The sequence below is a fragment of the Ochlerotatus camptorhynchus genome, unplaced genomic scaffold (assembly GCF_037179485.1).
Source record: "Ochlerotatus camptorhynchus isolate MF236.1 unplaced genomic scaffold, CSIRO-AGI_Acam_v1.1 ptg000128l, whole genome shotgun sequence".
Taxonomy (NCBI): Eukaryota; Metazoa; Arthropoda; class Insecta; order Diptera; family Culicidae; genus Ochlerotatus; species Ochlerotatus camptorhynchus.
Window position 1 is genome coordinate 4,553,183 of NW_027040618.1, and position 23,284 is coordinate 4,576,466.

Genomic DNA, 23,284 nt, shown 5'->3' on the forward strand with positions numbered 1-23,284 from the left:
AAACTGAAAACTCAATTTGATGCACCGTAAAACGGGATATCTCTGGTAATGCGGGTAACTTTGATAGTAGAATATAATGATTAAATTTACCCTCTGCACTAACTTAGAATTGAAAACATTGGTTTCATTTTGTAGGTTTGTTAACGTATAGAGTTTTTATACAGCATGTTTTACACATTTTCCAAATATCAGAAAATCAATAATTCTTGTTTTTCGCCTGATTGAAAGGGAACTCAAACAATCACTTACAAAATGTATTTACGATATAGCCAACACAAATTCAATGTTCTTTTCTTATTGCTTACGATATTTCTGAATAAATACTCATTCAAAATTTCAAATTGTTTGAAATTCACGCATGTTTTTCTACATTCATCGAGATTATCAAAGTAACCCCAATGCAAAAATTGAAACAAATTCTATAATTTTCGTTATAAACGAATTGACTCTAGGATCCTCAGTACTTGTTTTAAATAAAAATAATATTTGAAAAGCATCAATTTTTGTAGAAAATATTTCGAATATACTTCAAAACACTATCAAAGTTGCCCCGTTTTACGGTACCGTACGGTCCCATAGTAATATGTTTAACGGAAATCAATTGCATTTGCATATTTTTCTAAGTCTTGTGACAGAATGTCAATATTTTAGGTTTCTTTGATAATGCTCGATAAATGTAGAAAAACACCCGTGAATCTCAAATAATTTAGTCCAACATATATGAAACTTTGAATGAGTATATAATCAGGCAACATCTTATTGCTTTTTTTAAGATATTTAATTTGTGATGGATGTATTGGAAAATTTTTTTATTTTTTTTATTATTTATTATAGTCACTTTAACGCTCTTGGGTCATTCGTGACTTGTCCGGGGGTGAGATTTGAACTCGTGACTTTGGCGTGAGAGATATGGATGCTAACCACTACGCCGGGGTCACCCCCAGTATTGGAAATACATTTAAAAAGTGGTTGTTTGAGAATCCTTTAAATTATGTGAAAAACAAGGAATACTATATATGTACAATATTAAAACTCTATACGATATCAAAGGAAACAAACTATTCTACAAAATAAAACCAACGTTTCAAATTCGGAAATAGTGAGGATATTAAATTTAATCATTATATTATACTATGAAAGCTATCCGCATAATTAAAAGATACCCATTTACCTCCATTTACCTTTCCTGTTCATAATAAAACGAATATTCAATTTGATGTTCTGATAAGGCAATGAAAACAATTCTGCAACAACATATGTTTGAAGAGCAAATGTACTGCAAAATTAAAACACAATTGTTTATCAAATTTGTCAATCGCGTAAACTGAAATCAAATTATGTTATCAGTGTGATGTTGATATCAAAATGTGATTTCAATTTGCTCTCATTTTGATGCTGGACTTTGTTCAGGAGCTGCTACACCCATTTTGAGACAACTGTACTGTCACCCAAGAGACCTTGCACATTTTAAAGAATTCTCAAATCCTAAATCGCATGAGCATGAAAAAGCCAAGATTGTAACTTAAACAGTGCCGACGTTTATGATCATATCAATGTGATACGTGTAAAATAATCCAACTAATGAATGCTCCAAATACCTAGAAGAAATCTCGCCCAAACTGGAATTTATTGCTGATGACTCAAACTGAGAATGCAGCAACCACATCAATGAATTCCACGCCACTCCCAATCGACCAGATTAAGTACCTATATCCCGACGCACGTCCGATATCACTTTATTGATTTACAACCCACATACCCCTGAAAAAATTCCAACTACCGAGTTCCACCATGGAATATGTATCCTGAATCATTGTCTTGTGTTCAATTTGGCAATGATAACGTGACACTTAATAGATACCCCAGAATAGGATCATAAACTTGCGATTGGCTACACTAATTCGCTATAAAATCAGCTGTTGTGTATTTGCGCGGCTCAGTAAGAATTCGTAGGTCAATTTGAAGTCAAGTAGAGGAAAGATGAGCAAAATTTTACTTCTGATTTGTTTGGTTGGCTATGTCGCCGCTGGTGAGATCGTCGTTGATTCCAGAGCACTGCTCGCGCTGAAGAAACGATCCGATATAGATTTATTTTCACTTCGGTGGTGTGATATTTTCTATCAGGAAGATTTCCCCACGAACTCAGTGTGCAGCGGAAAAGAAGATGGAGTTTGGGATTACTTCCCGTCGTGTTGCAACGGGGCATACAACTGTCGCTTTGGTTCCATATGGAATGTATATCTGTGTCCTGCGGGTTTTATATTTAATGCGGCTAAGGAAGTTTGTGAAGATTTCACTGAGAACACGTGTCCCTATTTGGAAGATGGAACTGGAGAAGATGATATGTCTACCACCGAATCTACGACGACGCAGGAACCAGTAGTCAACTGTAACATTGTAGTGAATGGACGTATTCCACATCCAAGTAATTGCACTAAATTTATCAATTGCATCAATGGCAGTGCCTATGTTCGCGACTGCCTGGAAGGATACATTTACTACGCACCATTCGCTGTGTGTCTACCTGGACTAAAAGAAACCTGCAAGCTGCATTCGATAGATGATTTAGATTAGCTGTGATTGCCCATCCTATCTTAACTAATATAATTTGTAATTGAACTGCAATTTCCTGTAATAAAGTCCTAAAATGTAATCACCCATTCAATCAATATCTGACGTCAATGAACCGTCGGCCAATTATCTTTTCCTTTATTTAACGTCGGTCTCTGTTCCGCAATCTAGTGCCAATCACCGACGAACATCGATTGCCATCCATTGATGGCAATCGAATGTGCAGGAAGGCAGCTTCCACACCTGCGTAGGATATCGCACCCATTCAACACACATGGGCCGGGACCAACGGCTTTACTTCCCTTCCGAAGGAAGACGTGACCAGAGATTTTTATGCCTCAGAAAAATCCCACCGACCTCGGCTGGGATTGAACCCAGACCCATCGGGGTGTTAGAAAGCAGTCACGCTTACCACTACACCACCGGCGCCGGCCTCGGCCCATTATGAAAACTAAGAGACAAAAATATAGCACCCTCAAAGCTCGTCGCCAACTATACCACCAACAATGAACAACTCTGCTGGTTCCACGACCCAATTAACCTAACGAACCTTCGAACCGACAACAAACACCATCTGCTCTGTACGGCTCTCTGCCACGCCGGGCATGTTTCGATTTGACATCGATTAAATAATTTACCACCTTATCAAAGCTTTGGGGCATGCTGTTGAATTTATCAGCTGAACCTACACAAGCTTAAAGCCCCAAACAACAAAAACAGACTATCACCGCGATATAAATTCGCCAAAGCTGATTTCCGACCGCCCGTTGTCATCTCGTCGTCTGCTCCGGGAATGTTGATAAATTTTTAATGATCAATGCTATCGTTATTATTATAATCAACACAATAAGCCCTAGTTTGTACGTATCTTCGTCCGTCCCCGTGTTTCCTGATTATCGCATACATTCAGAGAGCATTGGATAATGCTGGCGATAGCGAACAAATCTGTTCCCACTGTACAGCGACGAATCGAAGCGAGACAGCATAAGCTCTCGTCGATATGCGATAACCTTTATGTTCACGTTCCGAACCGAGCGGAGCATGAGATCGCCAGCGTGGTGGACGATGGGTATTGTAAGCGCCAGCAGGATGGACTGAGTAGAGCGAACGGTTGCGTGCACCGACAGGGGGCATATTTGAAGCGGAAAATCCAATGTTTCACCCGGAATAGTGGTCCATGTCTCTCAAAGCTAAAGGTCACTAGTTCACAGTCACGAATGCCCTCAAATACGATTAAGTGAATTTAATACAAATGCACGAAATTGAATTATTTCATCTATTTATTATCATTTACTTTTAGAAAACCCAAGTAACCAACAAGCCCGCTAATCGCTCTTTTTGCCTTATAAGGCTGATGTACGACTGATATGAAGTTCGGAAACCTTAAAAAGGGCGATTATCGGGTAGTTTGCGGGCTTGGTGGTTACTAGAGGGGGACACAAAGCAAAACATTATTAGTAATAATTTATTACATTCAATGTTTTTTGACGTAGAACTACGTTTTTGCCGACTATATTGAGGTGCAAAACAATATGTGTGGTGAAATAGTGTAAGGTTTTGAACGCTTGTAGCTTCGTCATGTATAGTAGAAATAAAAAACCAAATACGCCAATCGATAGGATATTACTTTACAAATCTGCTAAAATAAATGCTTTTCAAATTTTCTATAAAAAAAACCTTTAGAAAAATGTACAAATAATAATTTTATGACTGTTTTCATGAAATAAACGTCTTCCGCAAACCCAGTCGTCATAATCGAGTACCCCTTAGTTGCTCATCGTTCTGCTTGAACCTGAAAGGATGTAAAACAGCAAAAAATTCCTAGACCGGACCGGAAATCGAACCCGGCCACTTCCAGCATGGTCTTGCTTTGTAGCTGCGCCTTTACCGACTGAGCTAAGGAAGGTACCACTCCACATTTTTCGATCTTTAATTTTCTTGCATTGAACCGCAGCTCGGTATATCTCATCTTCCGTTCATGTGGTCTCCACTAACATCATGCGATGATAAATCCCACATAATTGTAAGCAAATCAAACATCTCCTGTTTGGGTGCATATATCAAGGAGGGTCGAGCAGGGTCGTTTGTTCATTACCCATAGAATTGCTCTATATTTTCCAACATTTTTTTTTTTTACTTTAAAGTTTAACCACTTTTGATCCTCCTAACCACTTACACACACCGTTATATTGCGATTAAAAAGGTAAATTCGCACTGAACTGTACTAGACAAAAAACTTATTTCTTATTTAAGGTTTGAATTTAGAATGATACATTCTCAATAAATAAAAATGTTTATGATAAGTATAAAAATATATGTATGTGTATACAATCCAACTTCCAGTGTCGGGCAGTGTTTTTATGGAAGAATTTTTTTTGCAATATAATCTATTATTATCTTATACTGATCCCATTGCAAACAATTTTAGCCCGGAAGTTTAAAGGTGATAGCTCTGTTGAGATTCAGTAACCCATTTTAGAATGCCAGGTCACTCACGTCTATTCCGAGGTTACTTTCACGTACAACAAGCCCCACATACATGTAGTACCGATATAAAATGTAAATTAGGGTGTTTCATTCTGGAAAAAGATTGATATTTTTGATAGGCCACCCCCTCAGTTCATAACACAAAAACAAACATCTGTGCTAAGAATCAGCTAAATTGGTCAACGTTAAGAGGTCGCGCCAACGATTTCAATTTTGTTCGGGATCTTCATCAAATTAGTATGAGAGAAAATGATGACCCACTAAAATCATTCTAACTTTTTTCATAATGAACCGATTTACATTAAATTAAAATATTTTATACTTAAAACTATAATGAACAACTTCGACGCATGTGATGGCGGTAAGAGTCTGAAGGAACCAGAAATCAAGGAGAGGGCTGGAAAACGTATCAATCAAACAGCAACTATCAATCCATACTCTGAAGTGTACAACGAAAAGTTAAGGTTTATTGAATGTGTAGGATAAACTTTATCGAGTGTTTTAAAACACAGGCGACGATCGATGTCGTATCGTAGAGCGAGATTGTGCGCGATGAAAAAAGAAGAGCTGCAGTATTTCTCGGTTATTCGGAAGTGTTCCACCGGTGAACCTGGTAATGGGTTGACCAATCAACCGCTTCTCCATATCACTTCTCAACTCCATGGCACTATTGTATGCAGAGATGACAGCACAATATGTTTATAAACATTCAGGTAAAAAAAATATCTTGCAAAGCATACTATGAAATATGCCCTATCAGCATACCTGCTTTTCTGCTCAAATCAAGGTTTATCTGCAATCTGAGTTCCGAAAACCAATTTCTGTTTTTAAGCATCAAATCGACTTGCAGTCTTCAACAAAGTTGTTCATTATAGTTTTAAGTATAACATATTTTAATTTCATTCAAATCGGTTCATTAGGAAAAAAATATAGAATGATTTTAATGGGTCATCATCTTTTCCTCCCATTCTAATTTGACGAAAATCCCGAACAAAATTGAAATCGTTGGCGCGACCTCTTAACGTTGACCAATTTAGCTGATTCTTTGCACAGATGTTTGTTTTGTGTTATGAACTGAACTAGGGGGTGGCTTATCAAAAATATCAATCTTTTTCCAGAATGAAACACCCTAATGTATATTGTTACTGCGTCAGGAAGTAAGTCACTCTGCCACATTGTGCTAACACCCACATAAACACACTTCAAACACCGTTCCACCGCATGATAAGCAAATGTTTTAATCAATTCTGGCACCACTGCTAAGACATCTTACCGTCCTGTAATAGCCGGGATACGTAAACATTCTAGATCTTGATTGAAAACCTCCAATCCGAAAAAGAGGAAGTCCGGAACCGGTTGAGATCCAAGAATGCAGCAGCATCAGGAGGAACAGATACTAAAAACGGGAAGATGTCTTGTCAAAAACCAAGAACGGAACAGTTTCTGATTTCTGAATGTCAGTTAAGTAGGTTCTCACCCAATCACGACATATTGCATTTGCCCTTGGAGGTGTAACTATGGCTGACGACCAGAATTCTATCTTCTACTGCGGGTAGGATTGCTCCCATTGCTTTTGGTCCTCCTTTCCGGATGGCACGTGGCCATTCGTCTTCCTTCTGCAGTGAAGTGTCATATTCGTATACGTTACTTAAATACTTCCACAGTACTTTTTTGCATTAGGCAAACAACAGCGAATGATTAATTTTCAGCGTTTTGTTATGGTCGAGGATATGGTTGCCAGTAAGAATATTTTTTCGGTTGTAATTTTGACAGCTCGGTCAACGCGGAGAAACACCCAGAAACGCATTCCGACACACAAAAACACACATGAAACACAATAAGCACAGACACAAGGTGGCAGAGTGTCTTACCCCCTGTACTGCGTGTACACTTCCATCATCAAAGAAATTCCTACTTTGTAGATGGCACGTATTTAGGGTAAACGATCCTATAGTTGCGGTACGTAAGAAGCGTTAGGTTCCTATAGTTGTGTATTGAGTCTCCATACACAACTATAGGAACCTAACGCTTCTAACGTACCGCAACTATAGGAGCGTCTACCCTAGTAGGATGCATTTCATAATTTTATATCTAGTTGTAATCAGTTAGATCTCATCGCTTATGTATTGCGTCCTTGCTGCTGAATCTTTGTCATATCGATTCTCGTTGAGTCCTGTTGAATAATCGGCATCTGTAGTGGAATACTCTTCTCTCTCTCTCTATCTCTATCACTTTTCGATGTTTTTCGTATCTCTTCTAAAAAAACACACTGAATAAGTGTAGCCAAAACCGAGTCTATACCACGCAAAATTCACTATGACTCGCGAACTTTTCCCTTGGTGAACTTAGTGAAATATCGCGAACCCCTCCAACACTAATGATAAGTATAAAAATGTACTTCGATATTACATTTTATATTTATAATAGTTTAACATTTAACCAATTTTCATTTAACATGTGTTATATGTATGTATGTAAGGTAGCCACCATCCCTTCAAAGATCTTGTCTTGTGTGCAGCTCCACTTAGTAGCAAGATCAATTTGAGCTACCGATCTGAATTCACAATATCGCTGTATAAAGGACCAAAAACGGAGGTGTGGACCCGTAAGCGAGACACTTACACGAAATCCACTGGAATTTATGATCCTCCTTCCAACGGTACGATCCAAGAAATCGAATAACACAATTCGCAATACTTATTAAGCTTCCTACAGGATGGTTTGTAAAGAAGGGCGCGTCAGTTTCACTGAAACTGTTGAAGTAGAATTCACACCACCACAATCGAATCGGTAGGATAAAGAAAATGATAGTGTTTATTCCCTCCTAGACTCCGGTTGTCATACCACTCCATCGTCCAGTTCCAGGTCAAATGATACCCTGATGCTCCCTCCCAACCCAGTGTTTATGTAATGGAGAAATTAAATATATCAGAACATTAAATATGAAATAGTGAATATAAATTTATATAGATAAAATAGTTTATATTCTGCAATGAAAATAATGATTATTTAACTTATAATAAGATGCAGCTCTATGTTTACTCAGCTCACAATATCAAGTCGATGAAACACTGAAATTTAAATGTTGTATTAAGCAAATATATATTTTTATCTCTAATTACTAATAATGTAAGGATGTAACAGTAAAGTGTACAGTGTGATGTATAACTAACATGACTAACAATAAAATGGGATTACGAGAAAAATTAAGGAAAGATCTCACCCGATATGTTGATTTCGAAGAGCTCCAATAGATATGCTGCCGCTAGTTCTTCAACCGGTGTTAAAAACAGCACTCTCGCCTTTCGGTTCTTACACAGCAGCGCAAACCCCATCAACCACGAAACACACTCTAGCCTCAACCTAGAGGTATCTCAACACAGAAAAAAAGGGCTGCATCCACTTTCCATCACCAATCACTCGCGACACAACGGCTTCAGTTCGCCAGTACACTGTATGTAAGACGCACCTAGGGTTACCATATGGTATCCTAAAGGAGGACATGTCCTCCTTTTTCAATAATTTTTCTACGTCCTCCTTTTGCCCAAAAATGTTCTCCTTTTTAATCCTTGCATTTTTCCAGTAACATATTAATAACATTGTTTTCAAAGAGCGTTGTTTGCAGAGCCTATTTGTTTAATTATGTCGCAACTTCATCTTATCTAGCAAATACCATTCGATGGTGGTACTAGGAGTATACTACAGCTGTCAACCCCCCTACATTTAGGCTGCGGTCAAGGTTGCTGTCCATTTCGTGAATTTTACCCTCAATTTGACAGATGAAAAATTTTCAAATAAACCTGCTATTCTACCAGACTTATTTCAGACAACCCAGGAATAAATTTTAACAAACAACTTCTCGAAAATCGGACGATCGAGGGATTTTCGAACATTATATATTATTTTTGAAGAATCAGTGAAAATTCATCCATTGTTTTGAATTTTTACTTAAAATTGACATTTCGAAAATAAATAATAATGTTCAAAAAACTCTCTGGTAAAACTAACAGGTTGCTTAGATGTTCCATGTTGGTTTCAATCAGCGATGACATGTATACTGATTTTTGTACATGATAAAAGTTGGGATGGTTTTAATGCTATAAAGCTGCAGTTTTCATGCAAATCAACTAGACTAGATCATTTATAAGTATCAAACATGAATTGTAAAGGCTAGTTTGATGCATTTTTCAGAAGTATAACGAGAAGATGAATTGAATTGATAACTACCACAAGTTACGAACAATCTCAATTGAACCTTCGCAAATCATGAATTTTGTGATAGCGCAAATATTATTAAAAGGTTTGATAAAAACTCATTGTCCTCCTTTAATGTTAAGAAAAGGAATCATTGTCCTCCTTAATCTCCAAACCTCAAATAAAATGTCCTCCTTTTCAAGTTTTTGATATGGTAACTCCAGCGACCGAAAACCCACGCGTCTAATTGGCGTTGACGGCGACTCTGTAGCTCTTTACTCCTATGAGAAAATCCATAAGCAAACGTCAGACTGTGCGTGAAACATGGCGGACTTTGTACTATCCTTTCATCCGAAAAATTCCAATAAGAAACTGTCTAAATTTGTTGGAAGAGCAATTTTTCCGACGGTGCCGTCAACGCCAATAACGCAGGTATCTGACACGGCGCCATGTTTTTGAAGCCAACATCTCGCACATTCCAAACGTCAAAATTTGATGTGATGATTTACTTTTGTTGTGATTTTGATCACTTAAAAAATGTGGTAACTTTGCGGATATTAAACATTTGTTTGCCAAAATTTCATTTAATTCGTTCGGTTCGTTTGATTTACGATGTTTACATGAAGTGTTTCGTGTCTACATGTAAGAGTGATTTTCATGGGTACAAGTACCGGGATGGGATGCAGCAGGAAAACTTTTCGAAACATCGATGATGTAAAACGTCGAATTGCTTGGCTTGATTCGATTGCGAGCGCTAACATAAAAGTGAGTGCTGTTAATGAAATTATGTTTAACTCCGTCCGGATATGCTCCAGACACTTCCGTGAGAATGATTTTTACTACCTCAATGGCAAAAAAATGTTGCACAAAACAGCCACACCAGTGGTATTTGAAAACAGTTCAAGCCTGGCAAGAAACACACGCTCCGAAAGGTATGTTTCAGTCTTTTTCAATCTATGATGAAAAACCAAAATATTTTAATTCATTGATTTACCATTAACCAGCATTCACTTACTTTTACACCTGATGTAGGCGAATTGGTCGTGCCAACAGCTCCAAAACGTAGAAGGTACATTCATTTTTGTGTTTTTATGTTATATATCGTGCTAGGTAAAATAAATAAAAAACATGTTATGTATTATGTTAGAACTATACACGCTAACTTGAAAGTACTCATTAATGAGTAAAAAAAGACCCATTTTGAAGAAAAGTGGCTTAACTCATTAATGATTAAACAATTTTACCCATTAATGAGTATCTGTTGCCCATTAATGATTAACAATTACTCATTAATGGGTAACAGATACTCATTAATGGGTAAAAAATTTACTCATTTAATGAGTTAAGCCACTTTTCTTCAAAATGGGTCTTTTTCAACCATTAATGGGTACTTTCAAGTTAGCGTGTAAGGTATGCCGGTGATATTAAAAATATGAACGTTACAGCCGATGAAGCTCTTCTCGCTCTTCCAAAAGTCCAAGCGCAGCTATCTCGTTCGCAAAAGACAGTAAAATTGTTGAGAGGTCAGAATAAGCGATTGCGAGATCAATTGGGCAGTATGCAGGAGCTTGTAAATAACATCACCTCTAAGAATTTGGTATCAGATGCAAACAGACCAATTTTACAGGTAAAGTAAAAACTTTGAATAACTAAATTTAAATTCAAATTAAGTTAAGCATTCATTTTTCCTAGAAATTCTCGTCCAATCATGCGTTATTCGAATAATTAAGCTCACGTAAGAAAAAGCAAGTTTGCAGTGATGCATTGCGTAGATTCGCCACGACACTGCATTTCTACCATAGAGGTAACTCTAAGACCACTGGGTCCCGAAGAAAATCATTATTATTTTTGGCTCACTCAGTACCAGAACAACGGTCCCAAGCAGTCCCAAGCTATTTCACTCACCCCTGATGTTATCTGTCAAACTTTCATAGCGAATCAAAACAAACATAGTGTAGTAATAGAATTTCAACTAGAATAGGGTACGTTAATCGTTTGCTTGGGACCAATAGGCTACTAAAGTGGTGAGCCAATTTAAAATCGTTAGTTTCGTATTGATTGTTGTTTCTACTCCCCAAAAGCGTATTCATATGTTCGTAGTGTATTCAACAATACACTACCACACCTCCGTACCATAATCAGGTGGTATGAAAGCCTAAATGGTGAGCCCGGCATTACCAAAGAAACTTTGGATGCCTTATAAAACAGAAAGCTGCCGATATGAAGGCCAAAGGAGCAACGCTGCTTGGCTGTTTAATGATGGATGAAATGGCCATACGGCAGCAGGTAAACTGGAACGAGCATACTAAAAAACTAGAAGGCATAGTTGATCATTCGGTTCGAGGAACAGGACCTCTTGAGCAGGCACCAGCAGCAAAAGAAGCGCTCGTTTTTATGGTTACTGGCATTCAACAATCGTGGAAGATACCAATTGGTTATTTCCTAATAAACGGCCTTAACGCTGAAGAGAAAAAAAAACATAATCAATACCCTGTTGATTTGTCTCAATGATGCGGGCGTGAAAATTGTTGCGTTTACTTTCGATGGTACTGCTACGAACCTAGCAGCAGCGAACGCTCTAGGCTGTAACATTCGTGGAAACTCGACTTCTTTTAAAACGTGTTTCCAGCATCCTTCGTCGACACGACACGACGTGCATGTGCTTCTCGATACCGTGCACATGCTAAAGCTTGTACGAAATACCCTACATTCGCAACGCGTTTTAATTTCCAAAAATGGTTTGGTGAAATGGGAATATATAGAGAAATTGAATCAGTACCAAAACACAATTGGTCTTAAATTAGCTCCCAAACTAAGTGACCGTAATGTTTATTTTGAAAATTCAAAGATGAAGGTACTGCTGGCCGTTCAAGTTATTAGCAACAGCGTCGCCGTGGCACTCAATCGGTTGAGTGGTATTGATCCGTAATTTAAGAACTGTACTGCAACTGTGGAGTTTTTGTCCCTTTTTAACGATCTTTTCGACGTGATGAATAGCATGGACAACGATGCTCAATGTTGCAAAAAGCCTTTGTCTTTGAAAACTTTGACCTTTACCACGAAGCCTTCAACTACATCGAAGATTACATAAGAGCCCTCAAAATTTCAGATGGATCCAGTATTCTACAATCTCGTTGCAAAACAGGCTTTCTTGGATTTTTGGTAGCTTTGGAAAGCTTCAAGAACATCTTCAGGATATACGTCGAAGGAAACGGAGAGCTCGAACAAATTTTTACGTATCGATTTAGTCAGGACCATTTGGAACATTTTTTCGGAGCTATCCGATCAAAGAATGGTTCGAATAATAATCCCAACTCCATACAATTCAAAGCTACAAACGCTTGATTGTCCATAACGAAATCAGAAATGCGGCTTACGGCAACTGCCAAAATTTCGAAAATACAGGAGCCCTAAGCATTTCAAACAAGGTAAGGCAAACTCTAAGCTCTGGAACACACCAACAATTGGATCCAACTCATCGAGACCAACTCCAATTGGAGTATAATAACTTCATTTTGGATGCCGGCTTAAACGCAGTAATCGATACATATGCTCTGGAAGTGCTCCGAAAACTTGTAAACGAACTTAAGTGCCAAATCTGTTCAATAATTGCCAACAGAGATGCTACAAGATCTTTAGTCTCAATCTGTAAAGCAGCAGAATTTGAATTTAAAGTAAGGTATATTGAGGTTTCTAGTTTTAACTCTAATTGAATCATTTACCTTACAGATCCTCGTCGGTGACCAGCAAAAACTAAATATGGGGAAATATTATAATATCATTTTCGCAAATTCCCTTCTCCGCATACAAAATGGTTATCAGCACTTATTCGAAGAATTTCGGGATCATGAAGCACCTGTGGAAGATCATAAAATGGATCTAATAAGGCGATCGATCGGTATCTACTTGGATATTAGGATGACATTATACAGTAAGACATTTATTCCATTTAAACCAACAAACAGGCAAAAACTAACCAAGTAGATTTTGTTTGAGGGAAATTAAACCAAACTAAACGAGGAGTGCACTTAATTTGATGGAAATGTTCACATAATTGAACTAATTGAACACTGTTGAACACATTTTATATATTTTGGACATTTCTTGAAAACTGAAAACACATTCAGGAATTCCTTCTTGCCAACGTTAATTTCCACAAATACCTGGAAAATACAAAAACACCAACTTTTAGTCCCGATCACCTCGATTTGCGCACTCTGACTGTTAACTATCCCTAATAAAAATGTTATGGTTAATTTGCTTAACGACGTGTTCGGGGTATCATCCAAACCATTTGTGGAATAGTTCAATGATTTGGGTTATCGTTCGTTTATGGTATTTTTTTTTATTAGGGATACTAACTCTGCACGATGTTTGTTTACAAACATTACTGAATTCAACAGCTGTCAGTGGGGCTCACGAATTGAGGGCCCGCAGTGATGTTAGCCCTTGTCAAGGCAAGGCAAATGAGATAGGGATGCCACCCAGCTGCAATAACGGCCACGGCACACTTCGATTGCATTTCTGAAACACAACCTCAACGCACAAACACGACAATGACAACATTCGTCCGGGAGGTGGAACGCCAGCACGTACAAACAAAGGGAAGATAAAATGCAAAGACAGAACAGCTGAACTGCTAAATTTCCATTTAACATGTGTTCAAAATTTAATACGAAACATTTGAAATTTATTTTCTAGAATGAATTTTTTTTTATAGCTTAGTACACATTTTCAAGTTTAAACTTTATAATTTACAATGAAAATGTTACATTTAATGCTAAGCATTTATTGTACATCTCACGATTAATCCAAAAGCAGCGGCTATCTTCGATGACAGCTGGTTAACAGCGAAATAATACCCGCAAAGTTCCTCAACATCAGCAAAAACATACTGTTTAAAAATCAAGTAACGGCGCCGGTGGTATAGTGGTAAGCGTGATTACCTCTCACCCCAGCAGGCCTGGGTTCAATACCAGTCGGCACCGCCGGGATTTTCTGAGGCATAACATCTCTGATCACGCCTTCCTTCGGATGGGAAGTAAAGCCGTTGGTCCTCGGTTCATGAGTTGATGGGTCGATAGGTAGGGTCCAGGTGTGGGAGCTGCCTTCCTGGCACGTCGGTAGCATTGGATCGACGGAAAAAACAAACCAAAGGAAAAAAAAATAAATCAAGTGACTCCATGCCTTTGTATCACCCAAGGTGTTCTCAATATGAAAGGTGCTCCCAACTGCTCACTTTGAAGATAAAGCAAAAGTAGGGAGCGGTAAACAGCGGAATAAGAAAGGTGAAAGAGACAAACAATTTGCTCACGCACACTCAAGATGCTGATTGGGTGACGTGCTGAGTCAGCTGTTAAATGTTTGTAAGCAGAATATACACCAACGCACTACAAGAATAATAATTATTATTATTTGACTCGCAATGTCAATTTTAATATCGGAAACACCTTTCATCTCTTAAACATCTCGAACTTTCCCAGAATAATCATTTGTTTATTTATTTACGTTTTGTTTTGGATATTCGTCTGCCCGTAGTTTAAGAATATTGTGCGAGTATCATCACGAAAAATGAGTGATTCTGAAAGTGTATCCTCATTAAAATTCGAAAACGATACAAAAGAAAGTGGAGGTCAAGATGGATATTCAGATCCACTCAAAATTGATTACGATATAAGCCTAGATTCGGCTAGAAAAGCATCCGATTTCTCCCAGGAGCTCTACAATGAAGAATACCTTCTGGATGTGGAACCAGAACCAGAACCAGTGGTCTCATTGATGGATGAATTCGAACCCGTAGCTTCAACATCTTCAACAAAGGTATTTCGCATTGAATGATTTTACCTGTAACTTGAATCATAGCGTGTGTTTTGTTTTTGATTCAGAGAAAGTACCCGGATACTGAGCGTCCTGCATCAAGAAAACACAAACTGACATTTAAGGGGTCAGTTTACGAGAAACGCTTCAAGAACCAGAAAAATCAAGATCGTTGTGGATCTCTTGCTGTGGGAGGCGATAGTGCCGATGATGTTGTCAGACAAATATGGATCTACTGTTCGAAGTTTGTGCACCGGGCGGCTGTTTTGCATGATACCATTCATGAGAGTATGTAGGCATAGAGCCTCTTTTGCAAAAGTGTCGTGGGACGAAGAAGCTCCATGCTATGAGAACTGCGACAACTTTCTGATTTTTCAAGACAAAACTAGCAAACGTAGTTTTGGTCCAGCGAAGGTCGATGAAGCAATGCTGCAAAATTGGATGTCAAAGGAAATCACTGTTGTTATGTACAGGTATTCAGACTCTGTAACAAGCCTTCACAGGTAGAACTTATTGGAACAGAGCTTGATACGGTCTTTGGAAAAAGACCGCGCTGGAGCAGAGTTTTTGGTTTTTGTGTGTAAGATCATGGCTGAGCTTAAAGTAAATCATGGACGGTACTTGAGCGGCGTCGATGTAAACTGGGATGGCTGGGCTAGCTGGATTGCTACTAAGTCAGTTGACGCCAGAGAAAAACTGATGCACGAGACACCCCCTGAACATCTGATCAGTCTGTTTAGCTCTGTACCAGTCCACAGTGACACTCTATTGGAAAAAGCTCGCATTGATCTACAGATCGCAAACAATATCAACAATGCCTACAGCAGGATCTTGAGAGACCTGAAAAATGACCATGCTGTCATGGGAAAAAGGATTGGATTAATGGAGGATAAGCAAAGAGAATATGCAGAGATGCTACAGGTCATGAATAACTCCGTCGCAGCGAATGAGAATCGCTTTTCCATGGAGTTAGCCAAAACTGTGAGTGATTGCATCGATTTTGACCATGCATAGACTGCGATTGACTCCGAATTTTTTATGTTTCCGAACGCTCGGATAAAATTATCAATAAAAACATTTTCGTAATGAGTATTTTATTACACAAAATCACATATCAGAAATTACTTAAACAGTTCACCAGCACTAGTCAAATTCACCTCGAAAATCCAATGTCTCTCATGTTTTGGCCCAATCCAACACTAGGATCAAAAGTTCCCCCCAGGTAGATACCCGCACTTTCGGAAAATATTCACACAGCTTCTGTCTTTGAAATCATTCAAAGCTTTTGCTATCGTTATTGCAATATCCTTGGAACTATTTTCCACGTATGTCCGTCTCAGATATGCCTTCAAATAGCCGAAGACCAATTCAATAGGGTTAAAAAAGGGTGCGTACGCCAGCAGAAAGATGACTACGATTCCCAATGAACGAAGGTATTCCGTTATGGATCGGTGGCAATGGATTCTGGCCCCGTGGAGTATCCATACGGAATATTCTCCGGGATCTCCTTTTCACTTTTCCAGATCCTATTAGCTGTCGAACACAATTGAAAAATATAGCTCGTGTGAATGTACCTTCCGTTGAAAAAGTTTCCAGTATTCCATTGACACCGAGGAAGCTTAGAAGGGAACAACGTGGACGTCTCACAAATTCTCCTCTGTACACTAGCTTTTCACCAACCTTAGCATAACCGTTAGTGCGAAGCATGCTCGTATTGTCGCATGAGACCTCATCCAAGAATAGTAAATTGTGAATATCCTAGCTGGTCTCATTCAATTCAGTAAAAAAGCGATAGATCTCCTCCTGCCGTAGTTGGATTGCACGTCGTTCTAGGACCTTCCAGGTATAACCTTCTGATAGAAGAATTCTGCTGATGGAGGCGGTGCTGATAGATTTTTGAAAATATTGTATGAATTTGTGTTTCGCTTCATCGAGGAACATAACCGGATTCATTTTGTACAGATTAATTAGCCTCGTTCTTTCCTCGGCTCCAAAACGAAGGAAAACCTTAGCTTTTTCCTTACGGGAAAAAAACCTTGTTCTGGTCGTACAATGTAATCCAGTTTGAGATTGTCGACGGATGTTTCGCATATATTTTTGCCAGCTGGCTTTTTTTAAGGCCCAAAAAGTAGAACCCGTATAAACAATGATATACTGTGTTGGAGGATGCATGTTGATGTGAAACTCTCTCCTGAATATCGGCCATAGCCTTGAGGTTGAATAAATAATTATTGAAATCTAATTTACGAATCAGCAGTCTATCTGTGTATCAACTTCACGTTAGGTTTTGTTTATTTATCAAAAGAAAAAAAACTCAACTGAAAAGTAACAATGACTTTAACGTTGCGGCTGTCATGCGAGTATATTGACAAGCGCATTATAATCGCCGCCAGACTCTAATAAATTATAAGCGGCGCAATATCATACAACATTTATAATATAAAATTTAAACTTGAACATGCAACATTTTAAATTCAACTTCCATAATTTAAATTTTACTATTTGAAATTTTCATTTAATATTAAAAATTTATATTTTAACGTTTGACAGTTAACATTTAATCACAGATAAACAGACATAACACATTGAATATTTTTCACTGTAAAACATCGTCGCTAAGACATTACCGCCATCTGTTGAGTACACTGTGGTGGGTAGTACACTGAACAGATGGCGCTAGTGTATAAACGTCAAACGCAAGGGAATTGACTACCAACTACGATACTTTTAAATTGGCCGTTAAATGCTTGTTTGATGAACAAATTGCGAGTTTTATGTCTGTTTGTCTGTGATTTAATTATTTAAATTAAAAGTTTTACTTAAAAGTGTACTCGGTTTTGAGCTACGGTACAATCTATCCCCTTCTAAATGACCGTAAGAAGCTGTTCAATCGCGGAGTAATAACTACGAATTGTTCGGTTATCAATTCTCATGCAAAACAGAATTACGATTACGATTGAACTATTAATCAACTATTATTATCAAAGATTAAACTAGTCCGAACTTTGCTTTCCTTCTTTTCGGATTATAGTCACAAACGGCATCTAGATATACCTCTTTGTTGGGAGGATGTTGAGCTATGGAAATGTTAGTCCTTGTATCCTTTAAAGAACAAATATCTAGTTAATGCATACTCATTGTAACAGCTGTACTCTTCTCGATATCCAAGATATTTATTGAATCTTGATCCATCTCAGAGCTTACTGTAGATCAGACCAAATCCTGCCCGAAAAACTACCCACGCCACTGAAGATGGACCGATACGAGGAGGCCACCATTGTTGGTCACACATGACTGAAAGCTTATGCGCGCTTGTGGTGAATTAATGTCCATATTATATTTGAAACGACATCAAAGCTTTAATAAACGGCTTCATTTACACTTCCGGACGAAGATAGAGAGCGAGAGGTCCGTGTATGTGTGTCCGTGTAGTATGTAACGTCCATGGATGCTGGCTGCTGCCCGTGAGGCCGAGGTAAACGGATAAAATGTTTTTCCATGTCACCATCCTCGTGTGTGCCTACCGGTCGTAGGTCATTTCCAGGAACGGAGGAAGCATTTCGCGCAAAATACAAGGTAATAACAGCAACATCCACCGGTGAAGTGACGCGTTTGTTATCAAAACCGTCGATGCCATGGCTGCAAGTTATTTATTCGATGGTGGCTTCGGTGAACACAGAGAAAATTCTCGTCTCGTTGGATGATAAATGTGCAAGGTTAGTAAACTGACGGGATCGTTTGAATGAATTCAATCCACTTGTGTGCCCACTAAATTATTGTGTGCCTTAAATTTCACAATTTTGTTTACTGTGTCCTCATTGGGTGGTCCCTCTAGGGACAAATTAAATCCCCATTCACCGGATCGATCACCGACAACGGTATTGGCTCCCAGAGTGCCATGTAAAACTATTCCCAATGAAAATATTGTAATTCAAAGTGTTTAGAGCTATGCTCCCGGGGCTGATCGCACACCAAACAGCATGAAATTCAGATTAACGTTTCAACATGAAGCAGCAAAGCTGCTGCAAAAACAGTACACTCGTACCTATGCATATCGAATAAATTATTCACTGCAATTATAAATATTTATTCGATAGCTAATTTATCAAATTACGGCACATTATTTATATTGCATCGGATCGCACCAACAATGGACCGATTGTAATCGGGGCTCGAAGTTTTTCGCACATACTCCCGATAATCGCCAAATCACGCAACCTAATCTGCTGGATGCTGGGAGCTGCCGCGCGTCCTTTTGGCTATTGTTGTTGTAGTTGTTGCTGTTGTTGTCGTCGTCGTCGCCATCGCCAGCGGAAAACTATTAGCGGTCGCAAAGTGGAAAATTATTCAAATCCCCGATTTGTAAAATATTGCAGTTTAATAAATTCTAATGTCGATTGGTGGGGATTTTCCTGGATTTGGTTAAGTTTGGAAAATGGACTTTAAATTGATAACTGGCGGTTGTTTCAGTACGGCTGTTTGAAGCAGAGTTAAGGAAGCTCAACTCATTTATGGAAATCTAAGCTGTTCTGTGGAGGAGGACATTTGCCGAAGATGGCAATCTTAATTATAAATCATTTCACTCAACGCATGACACGAGATAATGATGCCCTCTCTCATCAGTTTTTCGTAAACAAGTGATTGTAATTTCGGATACAGATACTGCTAATTATCATTTGGTGGAAAGAATGCATCTAGTAGAACTTGGCTTTTAATATACGATGTGTCTCGAAGGTAAGATATGTACATCTTATGTGCGCACTAAGCTTCCAGATTTGATGCCATCAAGGATAATGAAATGACATTTTTTGACTAACATGCTCACAACTCACCGTGGAAAATTTACATTGGTAATTTAAATCACATGCATGGAATGAAATATATTCCTAGTGCCCTGGCAGAGTGGATGCAAGTTACCGAACGGACGAAAGATATTATTATTTATTTTTATTATTGTTGCTGGTCGGCTTGGATTCTCGCATTCACACTGCCAGGGGCCTTTCCATGTCACGAGCGTCAGCGAAGGAAGTACGTCATAAAACAATTACCATTATCAGTGTGCCAAGAAGACTTTTTAATTATCTTACGGCACTTTCTTTATCACAGGTTTACGCGTTGTTGCAAAATTATGTCTGATAACATGCTTTGTTTTCGTCTGCCACTGCTGTGACATCACATACCTATGTGATGTAAACTATTATAATAGACAAAAAGTGAAAATAGAAGATGCTGCTCGTCTCAATGTATGGTCTTCAAAGGAAACTCAACAGTTGTAACTGCTTTATCAGGAATATCTTACCCTTTCCGGTTCACCATGAACCGATGCAGTTACATTTCTGCACGAACAGAGTTCATCACACCTGCAATAGCTACACATATGTAGCAGTAATTAATCTTTGTGATGTAGGCATGCAAGCAAATTGCTCCTTCTTTTTCTTCTTTCTGGCCTCGGTCGCACTTAACAAGCCTACGCCTACTCTCAACTTTGAAGCATTTCGACCGATGTTAATAGATAGATTTCTATGCATGATTTTGAATATTGTGTGGTAAGCATAATTATACTCTATTCTAGACCAAACCGGTAATCGATCCCGCCGCCTTAGTAATACCATACCTTAACAGACTAGGCTATCTGAGGCCCCTCCAACCCTGAGCAGACCACCAACCCTTCAATTACGACGTCATCACGCTACCATATTTCACGCACACACACACACACACACACGACAGACTAGTAAAACATTAAGATAAGACGCCAAATAAAGAGCAATCACTGGTCAGTCGTTGAATTCATTCGCTGTTAAAATGATGGTCCTGGACATCTGGAGAATGATATTTTCACCTCAACAGTTGCATTACACTTCGCAAAGCAGCTACTTGGCAGCAGGTGATGATTTTTGATCTCAGAAAACATTCCATACAATGAACGTGAACAACGTAAGTTTTACAGTGCTGTTGATTATAGCATTACAAGCTGGATTAAGTTCTTCAGCAGAACGTGAAAAACGTCAAACTTTGGATTGGTGCTCAAGGTTTCCCGACGAGGAAGCCCAAGATGAATGCGCTGGATCCGAGGGTACATTCTGGATGTACTCACCGAACTGCTGCAACGTAAAGTGGCAGTGCGTCAATGGAGAGTACTACCAAGGATTACGGTGTAGTGTTTCCGGATATGTGCCGGACAGGGAGACGATGGCATGTGTTGAAGAGCCCACTTGTGTCGATACGTCCAGTACTGTAGCGCCCACGACGACCACTACAGTGCGAGTAACGACTACCACGGTGCCTGCGACTACAGTTTCTACTATCACTGGCGGCGAAACACAGTTTTGCGACGTATTTCCCAGCGACGAGCCTCCACGTTATTGCACTGGAACGAGTGGATCTTTTTGGATGTCGTCGCCCAATTGTTGTAACGTCAAGTTCGAGTGTCTAGATGGAGCTTATAATCAGGGCTTTAGATGCAGTAGTCCAGGGTTCATACCAGATCTTCAAAGACTGATATGCATCGAAGACAGCACTTGTGTACGGGAAGAAGAAGTTCCGGGCGATGCTACGGAGGACAATACGCCGCCGGATATAATTTGCTGCAATGCCGGCACGGAGTATCTACCTCACCCGAGCGACTGTTCCAAGTATTTCCGGTGTTTCAATGGTGCGGTGCAGCAGCTGGAGTGCATGGATGGGTCAATCTTCAGTTATCAGTTTCAGCAATGTCTACCCGGCGACAAAGAAACTTGTCAACTGATTGGCGGATGATGGTGTTGTGTTCGATACTTGAATTGTGATAATAAATTACTACAGCGTGCAGTGTTTTGCAATCATTTTCGTGTGTTTTGATTCGGTGCTACTTTAGGGTCAGCAATAACTGCTGATAGCTGATAAGATTTCGAAGGCAGTATTTGTTTTGGCCAAAGACTACATGTTCATCGAGACAAACCGTTAACCAGACAACAATGCTTTCAGAAGTAAATATGGTAGAGAAATGTAGAAAATCGTACAAGATGTAAGTTGTTCTCTTCTAAGTATGAATTGTGTTTTCATAGAGCAAGACACCGAAGGGAATAAATGCATGGCTGATTACTATTTATGTGGTATTGTAACATAGAATAAGGTGCGCGCACAATGCTTATCTCCTATATATAATCTTTGTTTATCGCCAATCAGTTGAACAATTATTATCCGGCATGGTGATAATAATCCGACTAGCCTTATCTAGAGAATTTGCGACTGATTAAATACGAATAAAATACTTCACAAGGAAGATAATTTCTAAAACTCAACTGTATCTTTGATGTCATCGTTATCGAAACTGATCACTGATAGACGCTCTCTTGCACAAAACGGAATTTCCATAAAAAAAAAGTTTGTATTTTACGACCAATAACCTAGTGGTTATTTAATTGAAGCTATCACAAACCGGCCAACTATTTATAAATTACATTGCAACAAAACTTACGGTACGTGATGTTCACGTTTCATTCATTTATTGGATTCTAAAGCACTGTGTTTAAATGTTAGATTTAACCAGACTCGATGTTTCTGAATTATCTTGGGTCTGGCCGTTTTGACATGGATCTTATATGATTTAGCATATGGATCTCATATCTGCAGATTGGGCCCATTGCTAAAATTCTGGTATTTATTCTTTTTTTTTCTAGATGAACGCGTCATTGGGACGGAACTAGTGGATATTTTTGGTCGCTATTGAAAATTAGTCGATTGCTGAATTTATGTATGGGCCCAAATTAGGGGCATTCAGTCCGACATTACATCCATTTCCCCTATGTTTCAAATTTGAACTAGCCCTAGGACCAAAAACTGGAGCACTAGTGCCATAGCTGGCGCACTTTCCCCAGTAGTTTGGGCAGTATTTTCCAACGTTCGATGTGAATAAGTGTAAATGTAGGTTGTTCACGCGAATAAAGGTTATTACAATCAATATTTGACCCAAACCACGTGGTAAAGTGGTGCGCAGAATCACCTGCGTGCTACAGTAATCAGTAAGTTCTCAAACTTTTTTCGATTGCGACCCAGTTTGGGAATTTTCATAATCTCACTAGATGTTGTAGAGCCAAAATGACCTTTACAAAACAAAAAGAATTTGAAACGCAAAACAAAACGGCATGATTGCCTGAAACCTACGAATAGAATGTTATTGAATCAGCTAAAAAAAACCCAAAACATCCCCAAAAAATGCCAAATTTTAATGTTT

At 38.8% G+C, this 23,284-nt stretch overlaps 1 protein-coding gene and 2 pseudogenes across 1 annotated transcript; 2 read left to right on the forward strand and 1 right to left on the reverse strand.

The window, feature by feature from the left end:
* The first annotated feature begins 1,964 nt into the window (after window positions 1-1,964).
* LOC135700072 (probable endochitinase) lies at window positions 1,965-2,665 on the forward strand. The gene has a single exon (XM_065220462.1). It carries the CDS (start codon window positions 1,981-1,983, stop codon window positions 2,572-2,574), a length of 594 nt encoding a protein of 197 aa, XP_065076534.1. The 5' UTR covers window positions 1,965-1,980; the 3' UTR covers window positions 2,575-2,665.
* Window positions 2,666-14,823: 12,158 nt separating this feature from the next.
* On the forward strand, window positions 14,824-16,083 carry LOC135700084 (uncharacterized; annotated as a pseudogene).
* A 139-nt stretch (window positions 16,084-16,222) lies between these two features.
* LOC135700085 (uncharacterized) lies at window positions 16,223-17,275 on the reverse strand (annotated as a pseudogene).
* Between the last annotated feature and the right edge of the window lie 6,009 nt (window positions 17,276-23,284).